The 13393-nt window shown below is 44.1% G+C and overlaps 1 protein-coding gene across 9 annotated transcripts in view; it reads right to left on the reverse strand.

Annotated features, from left to right (window-relative positions):
* Positions 1-13393, reverse strand: part of LOC106611148 (neurexin-1a) — a 778513-nt gene that overhangs the window by 382101 nt on the left and 383019 nt on the right. For all 9 annotated transcript variants that reach the window (XM_045724959.1, XM_045724909.1, XM_045724917.1 and 6 more), the window contains one exon: positions 12297-12416. In XM_045724959.1, the coding sequence (XP_045580915.1) occupies positions 12297-12416 (120 nt within the window). The remainder of the gene's footprint in view (positions 1-12296; positions 12417-13393) is intronic.

The raw sequence follows: 13393 nt of genomic DNA on the forward strand, positions 1-13393 counted from the left end.
GCATCCAAAGAGGCGTAACTATATCACTCTTCTTTCTCTTGTTCTTCCTCTAATGTCCTCAGCAGGTACGGGCTGATGTGCGTGAATAGCAAGGCTCCCTGGGTAGATCCCAAATGGCACCCTAGTACCTACATAGAGCACTACATAGGGAACAGGGTGCCATTTGGGAAGCATTGTTCTTGTTGTTGCTGTCCACTTCCGCCTCAGTGGAAGGAACGGCAAGCCATTTCACTCTGGCCTGACCTCTATCTCCAGTCTGCTGGGGTGACTCTAATGATGGGCTCTGATTGTGTGCTTGCATGTCAGTGTGTGAGTGTTCTCTGAGTGTGCTCGGAGGGAGACTCTGAGTGTGCCAGCCAACCAGTCAGCCCTCCCGACCAATCTTCAGTTTTTGTTCGCTGAGTTACTTCTCTATGGTAAAACCTGGTGGGTTTGAATTTGAACCTATCAACCAAAACCTCAAGCAGGCTGCCCCTCTGGAAACCCAGACAGTGAAATGTACACGTTCTGTCCACAACATGTGTCCACCAGCATGATAACCTATCTCGTGTGTCAGACTGAACAAAGGCTATTATGACATATATGTTGTTTGGTTTCATATTGAACAAAGACCAAAGCAAGGTGACACTAGTGTTTAAGTTATGAAAAGTCTGGTTATGGACACATATGTTTCTTTCCTTTCTAAATAACCCAGTCAATGTTAGTGACATCATCCTTCAACCTTCTGTTACTGAATATGTCCAGTCTGGAAGATGGGGACCATCATGGATACAGGGGAGAGTGAGAGGTGTTAGAGAGAGGCTCTCTCTTTGCCCCCAAGCACCCCAAAGACTGGACCAGACCCCCAAAAGGAGTAGCTACCCCCTGGGCCAGACCCCAAAAGGAGTAGCTACCCCCTGGGCCAGACCCCAAAAGGAGTAGCTACCCCCTGGGCCAGACCCCCAAAGGAGTAGCTATCCCCTGGGCCAGACCCCCAATGGAGTAGCTACCCCCTAGGCCAGACCCCCAAAGGAGTAGCTACCCCCTGGGCCAGACCCCCAAAGGAGTAGCTATCCCCTGGGCCAGACCCCCAAAGGAGTAGCTACCCCCTGGGCCCGACCCCCAAAGGAGAAGGTACTCCCTGGGCCAGACCCCCAAAGGAGAAGGTTCCCCCCTGGGCCAGACCCCCAATTGAGTAGGTACCCCCTGGGCATTGGGTCCCTCTCAATTCATACTACAGCGCTGGTTAAAGCGAAACAATGATCATTTGTTGTATCCTTAATGACACCCTATTCCCTACATGGTCCCTATGGTCCCTTGTCAAAGTAGTGCACTATATAATTCATAGGATGCCATTTGGGACACAACAACTGTGGCATGGGGCTAAATTCCCATTTCTGATAGTGAGATGGTGCTATCACCATCAGATAGCACACTATCTCTCTCCCATCCCATGCTTTATGATTGACAGGTGATCCATGCATTGTGTGTGTGTGTGTGTGTGTGTGTGTGTGTGTGTGTGTGTGTGTGTGTGTGTGTGTGTGTGTGTGTGTGTGTGTGTGTGTGTGTGTGTGTGTGTGTGTGTGTGTGTGTGTGTGTGTAGCATCATACCGTACGATTCAGGATTGTGATTGGGGATGGGGACCAGGGACTGTGAAATAGAGTTTCTCTCCGTCTTGAGGAGGCAGGGTACGGCCGGGTGACCATGACGACTCGCCAGAGAAAGCTCCGAAATAGTGTCTATCGGTGCATGTGACTCGCTCTCCTCGGATGCATCCCAAATGGCATCCTATTCCCAATACAGTGCACTACTTTGACCAGAGTCCTGTGGGATACCTTGTGGGTTCTGGTAAAAAAAAAAATAGTGCACTAAATAGGGAATAGGATACCATTTGGGACGTTGTCTCCTCTTCTTCAGAGACGTATTGGTTTCATTGTAAAATGGCTGCTGTGCATCTCAGCTAGCTAATGCATTTGGTAAAAATGTTGTTCCCTACTCATTTTGCTCTTGAGATGCTTGAAATCATCTCTCTCTCTCTCTCTCTCTCTCTCTCTCTCTCTCTCTCTCTCTCTCTCTCTCTCTCTCTCTCTCTCTCTCTCTCTCTCTCTCTCTCTCTCTCTCTCTCTCTCTCGCTCAATTCAATTCAAGTGGCTTTATTGGCTTGGGAACATTTGTTTACATTGCCAAGCAAGTGAAATGGATAAACACAAGTGATCCCCCATGATAAAATATGAAGGAAAAGGCATTGTTTTCACTTCACTCTATACCTCCATTGCATGCAGAAATTCTCACACACACAAACTGATTAGTCACTTTCTGATGTTGTGTGTGTGTGGGAATTAATTTTTTTAACCTTTATTTAACTAGGCAAGTCAGTTAAGAACAAATTCTTATTTTCAATGACAGCCTAGGAACAGTGACCTTGTTCAGGGGTAGATTTGTTCAGGGGTAGATTTGTACCTTGTCAGCTCGGGGATTCAAACTTGCAACCTTTCGGTTACTAGTCTAACCACTAGGCTACCCTGCCGCCCTATGGAAACAGAATGGTGTCTGTTTCTGTATGTTGGTGTGTGCGTGTCTGTGTGCCAGCCAGGCCCAGAGAGAGAGAGCTAATTTACTGCTGTGAGAAGAAATAAACCAGACCTGTTCTCACTAACTTCCTGTGAATAAACCTGCCACCCCGCTGGCTACAGGACGTGCATTATGCCCCAGATAAAGGCCTCTACCACTGCCACACCATAACACACACATCTCGCTGAATGATGAATATGGATGTTCCTCTCCTTTATCCCTCTACTTTGTTCCTTTTCCTCTCCTTTAAATGAACAGAACAGGTGTTCACCTGGAGTTAGCTTGGCCTTCATAGATAGATATACAGTATACTGTATATCTCAACATCTCCTTATTCACAACCCTTCCATACAGTATAATCCTCCCTTAGACCAAAGACAGGGCTTAGGATGAAGAGGAAGAGATGAATGATGAAGAAGGGAGAGGAAAAAGAGAGACAGAGATTGAATGTATAATGGGTGAAAATGAGCGAACAAGAGAGTAAACACAAGAGATGGACAGTGGTACAGCAGGTCGCTTGGAGTAAATGTGAATGAGTCTGGAATGTTTCACATCTCTTCATGTGTTATCATGGCAGTTAGAGGAGGAGCAAAGTAGAGGGGCATGCAGTCTCTCTCTCTCTCTCTCTCTCTCTCCAACTCATAGCCATTCAGCAGTTTCCTTCATTCTCCCCTTACAGCATGAACCACCGCCGATGAAAATAATGACTACCGCACATTCTCCCCTTGTCCCATGTGCATATTTTGCATAACAAAGTAGACTATTTGCTTCAATTAATGTAAGCATTCCCACATTCTCCCAGTATTGCTGTCTCTGCATGGCTCATCATTAATATGAAAACATTCCCCCTTTCTCCTCCTTCTCTCCTCATTGCCCATATCTTTCCTCGTCTCCTCTCACAACATTTAGGAGAGATTAATATTGCAGAACTTCTACGTTCTCAAAGCCCCCCTCCTACTATGTTGCAAGCCTATACTGCTATGTGACTGTGCATGTCTCCCAAATGGCACCATTTCAACAGATAGTGCACCACTTTTGACCAGAACCATATGGGCTATGTTCAAAAGTAGTGAACTACCTAGGGAATAGGTTGTCATTTGCAACACATCTTGTCTGTTCACACATAATGGCCCACATTAATCATAAATATCATACTATTCAACATGAAGGCAATAACAATGTATATACAGTACCAGTCAAAAGTTTGGACACACCTACTTATTCAAGGGTTTTTCTATATTTTTACTATTTTCTACATTGTAGAATAATAGTGAGGACGTCAAAACTATGACATAACACATATGGAGTCATGTAGTAACCAAACAAGTGTTAAATAAATAAAATAGATTTTAGATTTTAGATTCTTCAAAGTAGACACCCTTTGCCTTGATGACAGCTTCGCACACTCTTGGCATTCTCTCAACCAGCTTCATGAGGTAGTCACCTGGAATGCATTTAAATTAACCTCTTGAAGTTCGCCTAGGATAGGGGGCGCTACAGCGATTTTTGAAAAAAATATGTGCCCATTTTAAACGGCCTCCTACTCAAACTCAGAAGCTAGGATATGCATATAATTAATAGTTGTGGATAGAAAACACCCTAAAGTTTCTAAAACTGTTTGAATGGTGTCTGTGAGTATAAAATAACTCATATGGCAGTCAGAACCCCGAGACAGATCGTAACAGGATGTGGAATTCTGAATTGCGGACTCAACTTCATCACTTTGCCTATAAATCACACCGTGAGCTATGGTTCATTGAGCACTTCCTATGGCTTCCACTAGACGTCCCCAGTCTTTACAAAGTGGTTTGAGTCTTTTACTGTGAAAACTGACAGAATGAGAGTCTGTGGAACGTGGTCACATGGGGAGGGCCATCACCATTATGACGCCAGCGCCCCTGGCTAACCTCCCCTTTCGAAACATTTTGAAAGACAATGCAATCGTCCCCCTTGAATATTATTGGAGCTCTGGTTGAAAAGGGCCCTAAAGATTTATGTTATACAATGTTTGACTTGTTTGAACGAACTTAAATTTAAAAAAAAAATTTTTGGTAAGACAGGAGTCCCGCGGACGACGGTACATTTGGTGCAGCCTTTAGAACGTGCTAACAACAAGAAGCTATTGGGACATAAAGGATTAACTTTTTCGAACGAAAATACATTTGTTGTGGACCTGGGATGCCTGGAAGTGCCTTCTGATGAAGATAATCAAAGGTAAGGGATTATTGACAATAGTATACAAGAGTAGAGTCTCATGAGGACTGACACGGGAAAGGAAGACCCAGAGTTACATCTGCTAAAGAGGATAAGTTCATTAGAGTTACCGGCCTCAGAAATTGCAGCCCCCAAAAATGCTTCACAGAGTTCCAATAACAGACACATCTCAACATCAACTGTTCAGAGGAGACTGCGTGAATCAGGCCTTCATGGTCGAATTGCTGCAAAGAAACCACTACTAAAGCACACCAATAATAAGAAGAGACTTGCTTGGTCCAAGGAACACGAGCATGGACATTAGACCGGTGGAAATCTGTCCTTTGGTCTGATAAGTCAACATTTTTGATTTTTGGTTCCAACCGCTGTGCCTTTGTGAGATGCACAGTAGTTGAACGGATGACCTCCGCATATGTGGTTCCCACCGTGAAACATGGAGGAGGAGGTGTGGTGGTGTGGGGGTGCTTTGCTGGTGACACTGTCTGTGATTTATTTTGAATTTGAGGCACACATCCAGCATGGCTACCACAGTACTCTGCAGGGATACGCCATCCCATCTGGTTTGCGCTTAGTGGGGCTATCATTTGTGTTTCAACAGGACAATGACCTAACACACCTCCTGGATTTGTAGGTGCTATTTGAGCAATTAGGAGAGTGATGGAGTGCTGCATCAGATGACCTGGCCTCCACAATCACCCGACCTCAACCCAATTGAGATGGTTTGGGATGAGTTGGACTGCAGAGTGAAGGAAAAACAGCCAACAAGTGCTCAGTATATGTGGGAACTCCTTCAAGACTGTTGGAAATGCATTTCTCATGAAGCTGGTTGAGAGAAAAACCCCTCGAGTCGAGTTCCGTGGCCCCACAGAAATAACATTAGCATAATAAAATAATCCCCATAAAATCTCTCAGTTTAAACTAGTGATATCTGTATTTTTGCATTGGATTCATCTTAGTCCAACACATCTGCCAATGTCACACTTCCGCATCTTCGGTGAAAGGTGGCAGAGCCAGAGCGATGTTTGTCAGACCATGAGACATCCAAAAATCGTTCTTCTCACTAAATCATCTGTATTGTCCAAATGGTTTGGCCTACAAACTAGTATGACCCCTCTATGGAAAGATGAGACTGAAGTCGGTTCAGCCGATCTGCCAACTTCTGTCTATAGCTTCCAAACAGTTTGGGCTACACGTGAGGTGAGACTCTCACGGACAACAAGATGCCAAGAGTGTGCAAAGCTGTCATCAAGGCAAAGGGTGACTTCTTTGAAGAATCTCAAATATTAAATCGATTTAGATTTTTTAACACTTTTTGGTTACTACATGATTCCATATGTGTTATTTCATAGTTTTGATGTCTTCACTATTATTTTACAATGTAGAAAATAGTCAAATTAAATATATACTGCTCCAAAAAATAAAGGGAAGACTTAAACAACACATCCTAGATCTGAATGAAAATAATCTTAATAAATACTTTTTTCTTTACATAGTTGAATGTGCTGACAACAAAATCACACAAAAATAATCAATGGAAATCCAATTTATCAACCCATGGAGGTCTGGATTTGGAGTCACACTCAAAATTAAAGTGGAAAACCACACTACAGGCTGATCCAACTTTGATGTAATGTCCTTAAAACAAGTCAAAATGAGGCTCAGTAGTGTGTGGCCTCCACGTGCCTGTATGACCTCCCTACAATGCCTGGGCATGATGATGATGAGGTGGCGGATGGTCTCCTGAGGGATCTCCTTCCAGACCTGGACTAAAGCATCCGCCAACTCCTGGACAGTCTGTGGTGCAACGTGGCGTTGGTGGATGGAGCGAGACATGATGTCCCAGATGTGCTCAATTGGATTCAGGTCTGGGGAACGGGCGGGCCAGTCCATAGCATCAATGCCTTCCTCTTGCAGGAACTGCTGACACACTCCAGCCACATGAGGTCTAGCATTGTCTTGCATTAGGAGGAACCCAGGGCCAACCGCACCAGCATATGGTCTCACAAGGGGTCTGAGGATCTCATCTCGGTATCTAATGGCAGTCAGGCTACCTCTGGCGAGCACATGGAGGGCTGTGCGGCCCCCCAAAGAAATGCCACCCCACACCATGACTGACCCACCGCCAAACCGGTCATGCTGGAGGATGTTGCAGGCAGCAGAACGTTCTCCACGGCGTCTCCAGACTCTGTCACATCTGTCACGTGCTCAGTGTGAACCTGCTTTCATCTGTGAAGAGCACAGGGCACCAGTGGTGAATTTGCCAATCTTGGTGTTCTCTGGCAAATGCCAAACGTCCTGCACGGTGTTGGGCTGTAAGCACAACCCCCACCTGTGGACGTCGGGCCCTCATACCACCCTCATGGAGTCTGTTTCTGAACGTTTGAGCAGACACATGCACATTTGTGGCCTGCTGGAGGTCATTTTGCAGGGCTCTGGCAGTGCTTCTCCTGCTCCTCCTTGCACAAAGGCGGAGGTAACGGTCCTGCTGCTGGGTTGTTACCCTCCTACGGCCTCCTCCACGTCTCCTGATGTACTGGCCTGTCTCCTGGTAGCGCCTCCATGCTCTGGACACTACGCTGACAGACACAGAAAACCTTCTTGCCACAGCTCGCATTGATGTGCCATCCTGGATGAGCTGCACTACCTGAGCCACTTTTGTGGGTTGTAGACTCCGTCTCATGCTACCACTAGAGTGAAAGCACCGCCAGCATTCAAAAGTGACCAAAACATCAGCCAGGAAGCATAGGAACTGAGAAGTGGTCTGTGGTCACCACCTGCAGAACCACTCCTTTATTGGGGGTGTCTTGCTAATTGCCTTTAATTTCCACTTGTTGTCTATTCCATTTGCACAACAGCATGTGAAATTTATTGTCAATCAGTGTTGCTTCCTAAGTGGACAGTTTGATTTCACAGAAGTGTGATTGACTTGGAGTTACATTGTGTTGTTTAAGTGTTCCCTTTATTTTTTTGAGCAGTATATATCAGTGGAGGCTCCTTAGAGCAGGAAGGGAATGACCATCCTCCTCAGTGAATTTCATATATTTTATTTTATTGTGAAACATTTAAAAAGTTATCCTTTTTAGAATAAAATATAGTAAATATATGACCACCAAATAATTTATAAAAAACACACTGTTTTGCAATGAAGGTCTACAGTAGCCTCAACAGCACTCTGTAGGGTTGCACCATGGTGTAGCAGGAAGACAGCTAGTGTCCGTCCTCCTCTGTGTACATTGACTTCAATACAAAACCTATGAGGCTCATGGTTCTCACCCCTTTCCATAGACTTACACAGTAATTATGATGACATCCGGAGGATGTCCTCCAAGTTTTGTGCACAGGGGCATTGTCATACTGAAATAGGAAAGGGCCTTCGCCAAACTGTTGCCACAAAGTTGGAAGCACAGAATTGCCTAGAATGTAATTGTATGCTGTAGCATTAAGATTTCCCTTTACTGGAACTATGGGGCCTAACCTGAACCATGAAAAACAGCCCCAGACCATTATTCCTCCACCAAACTTTACAGTTGGCACTTTGCATTGAGGCAGGTAGCGTTCTCTTGGAATCCGCCAAACCCAGATTAATCCGTTGGACTGTCAGTTGGTGAAGCGTGATTGATCAGTCCAGACAACACGTTTCCACTGCTCCAGAGTCCAATGGCGGCAAGCTTTACAACCCTCCAGCCAACGCTTAGCATTGAGCATGGTGATCTTAGGCTTGTATGCGGCTGCTCGGCCAAGGCAAGCCATTTCATGAAGCTCCCGAAAAACAGTTCTTGTGCTGATGTTGCTTCCAGAGGCAGTTTTGAACTCGGTAGTGAGTGTTACAAACGAGGACAGATTTTATGCGCTACGTGCTTCAGCACTCAAAGGTCTCAATGGCTTGTGTGGCCTACCACTTTGCGGCTGAGCAACTGTTGCTCCTAGACGTTTCCACTTCACAATAATAGCACTTACAGTTGAGCGGGGCAGCTGTAGTACGGCAAAAATCTGACAAACTGACTTGTTCGAAAGGTGGCATCCTATGACGGTGCCACGTTTAAAGTCACTGAGCTCTTCAGTAAGGCCATTCCACTGCCAATGTTTGTCTATGGAGATTGCATAGCTGTGTGCTCGATTTTATACATGTGGCTGAAATAGCTAGAATCCACATACGTTTGTGTGTATATACTGTATCTAGAACAATAGCTTTCAACTGTAATATCTTGTCAACAAGATATGAAAATGAAATAAATGTAAATGTGTTCATCCAGCGCCAGGTCAAGCAAACCATTCACCGATTTACCAATAAGAATACACCAATAACAATGCACCAATAAAAATGCACCAATATCAATGCACATGTCATTGCATTAGTGTATTTTGCTTTGAAATAGCTCTCTTCTGCCCTCTAGTGACAAACTGTATGCATTCCAAATGTCACCCTATTCCAATAGTGCACTTTTGACAAGAGCCCTATGTGCCCTGGTCAAAAGTAGTAGGGAATAGGGTGCCATTTGAGATGCAGTAACAGTCTTTAATATAAGGCTATACAGCTCACTACAGTAGTGTCCATTCAGTCACGCCTCATAATACATGTTATGTCCTGTTGACAGGTTGTTTTTCTGGCAACATCAAACAGATAAGAAGGCAAGGAAAAGATATCACAAACAGCCACCGTCCCATCACCGATAAGGACATGGCCCAGCTCCAAAACTCCCAGGCTCTGAATCCTGTTACACCAAGTGGTCTGGTCCAGAAAGTGTGGTTGAACCTCCAGATATATCTGGGTCAAAGAGGGGAACAGACAACTAAACGTCATTCCTCGTAAAAACAGATGAGAACGTTCTAAGGTATGTTGTTCATAGCCTGTTTGTGTTATTTCTAAGTTGCTCTCGTAATTAGGCTGCTGAAAAACAATATTATAACAAGGCATTCACTCTCTCGGATACGCCACTCTAGCATATAACAAGGCCACAAAGAATCATCTGGACCCAAGGGAGAGGGGCAGGGAGTCCAAGAGGGGATTCATGTTCGCGTAGTCAGGGAACCCTCTATGCCCAATGGCATCATCGAGGAAATATCTATCAAAATGCCCGGAGAATGCCCTTGCATTTTATCTCCACCCAAGAAGAGGAGAGTGTATCGGGGACTCGATCAGAACCGATGGGCATTAACTATCTGGCAGCACTTCTACCCAAGATCTGCAGAGCAGCGGGAACAACTATATACACAAATCACAGCATCAGGACCACAGGACCAGAAACACAGTTTCAAGACCAGAAACTGGCCACACAAAAGGCTGGATTAGAAGCGAGGGAGATTATGTCAGTGAGTGGGCATCGGTACGAAGGTTCGCTCCATAGCTAATGCCGTCCCCTCACTGACAGACAGAAAATGCTGGAGCAACATCCTGGCCGAAAACAAAGACAACACTGCAGCACCATCAACACCCAAAAGCCTGAAGCAAGGCAGCAGAAGTAGTAGCACAGACTCCTACAGATATTTCAACCAATGCACTGTCCAGGCGAATGTACAGATAAATGTGACATACAATAAGTAGCTATAGCTATAGGCTGGGTTTCTGTATAGCACTTTGTGACATCAGCTGATGTAAAAAGGGCTTTAGAAATACATGTGATTGATTGAGCTATGTCAGCTGTGGTGGATAACAACAATAATGTAGGGTTTCATTTATTAAAATCAGATCAAATAAATGTCATGGATTGTCTTTCTTTTGTCTGAACAGTATCGTGACAAGAGAGCACATTTTCTCTGCCAGGCAAAATCACGCATCATAAGCTCATTGCTATGGATATATCCAAATAAATCCAACTAGAAAACAACTACTTTGCTGTTATTCTGGCTGCATTGACTGCGTGACTGTATTTAGCCATAGTTGGCTAGCTAGCAAGCAAAAGATAAGAACGTTGCCAGGCAGTAAGGCAATGGAACATTTAAAACGGACAACTGGGTCACGTCCATAAATACAGAACAAAAAGACTGAACGACTGGATTGCGTCCATAAACACAGAATGGGTGCCTAAAAACACCATGCCAATATATCCTCCAAACACCGGCTTCTCGGGTTTAATAGCATTCTCCTTTTGTATTGCCAGAGGCCACACTCATATACAGTGGTATGTATTCATGGATGCAAATAAAAAAAAATCACAGATAAAAAAATAAAAAACATAAAATAATGTATCTTTTGTCTCTCTGCTTCTTAAGATTCGTTCAATTCGCAAGAAGCTGAATATATATCACCGATGAAAGCTTCCGAGCGAGCGAAACAGCGCCCCTCTGTCTCTGTATGTGTAGACCATCTATCTGATGTTGTCTGGTAAAAAGAGTCTACTGTTGCCACCTGTAGCATTGAATACAAGTGAAGCGAGAGAGCATTTGGCCTCCCTTAATATTGTTTTGTATAAAATAATAGCCAATCAGAGTTGAGCAAAACTGAGTGAGCTCAACTGTGAATGGTCAAGGGAAGCCAGTTTGGATTTGGCTTCTCACCAATCACATCACATCAAAAGCCAAAGGTCATTGACCAAAGAAACATGAATTTTTGCATCTCGTTGTGTTGTTATCCTTCGGTGGCTAGCTAGCTAAAACTGGCCCATTCCTAAATTAGCCATGGATGGAGATAGAGATTTGGAGTTGTGGTTATCACAACACATTTTTTCCTGCCTTGGCTTCCCCAGTGATTTTACTCACACACCGCTACTGGTAATATAATAATGAGTTGTCAAATGCAGCATGTACAAGTATAGAACAGTTGTCATGGAATATAATGACTGGAATATAATAACTGGAATATAATAATTGGAATATAATAAGTGTTGAGAACAGAGTGGTTCTAAAGGACATCGGTACTAAAGTGACAGGAGAAGAAAAGTGTTCCAATGTCCCAAATGAACTTGTTTGTTGTTGCCGCCATGTCGACGACAACACTTACCTTTAGTCGACTCTTCTGGCATAATGGCCACTCAGTCAAGATACAATTTATATATGCAACTCAGCGTGTGGAACTCAATGTATGAAATGTGGAGTTTATAGCAAGCCTTTAACAAAGGCAAACTAGATGTGTATTTTCTGATGGTTTACAACAAATGGTGGAACAAAGGACAAAATGCATTCTTATATACTGTAGGTTACTGTAGGTTGTGCACACACTGTATATAGATTTTTCTATTGTAATTGACTGTACTTTTGTTTATCCCATGTGTAACTCTGTGTGGTTATTTTTTGTCGCACTGTTTTGCTTTATCTTGGCCAGGTCACAGTTGTAAATGAGAACTTGTTCTCAACTAGCCTACCTGGTTAAATAATGGTGAAAAAAAAAAAGATATATATAGATGTAGGATCTTAATCACCCTGTTGAAGGAGAACTTTCCTGCAATGTAGGACATTTTGCACGTGTGTGTGTGTGTGTGTGTGTGTGTGTGTGTGTGTGTGTGTGTGTGTGTGTGTGTGTGTGTGTGTGTGTGTGTGTGTGTGTGTGCGTGTGTGTGTGTGCACATACACAAGCAGTTAGAAAGGTGTGTCTTACCGTCGTTGCAGAGTGGCCCCCCGAAAGATGTCATGCTACAGTCACAGTTGAACCCCTCCCACTGCTGCAGGCACACACCCTGATTGGCACACGAGTCCTCCTGGCATGTTGTACTGGGGCCTGGGCACAGGGAGGGAGGAATCACTTCAAATATGTAATTGGAATTTAAAATTAAACACATATATATGATTAAACGCATAATTCAGTCCATTTACCCACACACAGTTTACATACTGACACATGACATACTGAGACAAACATACCTGTACCTACATGTACATGCTATCTCAACTAACCGGTGCCCCCGCACATTGACTCTGTACAGGCAGCCCCCTGTATATATTGTTATTTTATTTTTTACTGCTGCTCTTTATACTTGTTACTTTTATCTCTTATTCTTGATTTGATACCTCTCTCTTTCCGTCTCTCTGTCTCTCTCTCTCTATCTCTCCATATGTCTCTCTCTCTCTGTCTCTCTCTGTCTCTCTCAATTCAATTGAATTCAATTCAAGGGGCTTTATTGGCATGGGAAACATATGTTAAAACATTGCCAAAGCAAGTGAAGTAGATAATGGCTTCCAGTTGAAGCTCGCATCCGCTACAAGACCATGGTGATTGCCTACGGAGCTGTGAAGGGAACGGCACCTCCATACCTTCAGGCTCTGATCAGGCCCTACACCCAAACAAGGGCACTGCATTCATCCACCTCTGGCCTGCTGGCCCCCCTACCTCTGAGGAAGCACAGTTCCTGCTCAGCCCAGTCAAAACTGTTTGCTGCTCTGGCACCCCAATGGTGGAACAAGCTCCCTCACGACGCCAGGACAGCGGAGTCAATCACCACCTTCCGGAGACACCTGAAACCCCACCTCTTTAAGGAATACCTAGGTTAAGATAAAGTGATCCTTCTAACCCCCCCCCCTTAAAAGATTTAGATGCACTATTGTAAAGTGGTTTTTCCACTGGATATCATAAGGTGAATGCACCAATTTGTAAGTCGCTCTGGATAAGAGCGTCTGCTAAATGACTTAAATGTAAATGTAAAATGTAAAGATAATATATGAAAGTTAAATAAACAATAAAAATGAACAGTAAGCATT

Source organism: Salmo salar, chromosome ssa01 (genome assembly GCF_905237065.1).
Source record: "Salmo salar chromosome ssa01, Ssal_v3.1, whole genome shotgun sequence".
NCBI lineage: Eukaryota > Metazoa > Chordata > Actinopteri > Salmoniformes > Salmonidae > Salmo > Salmo salar.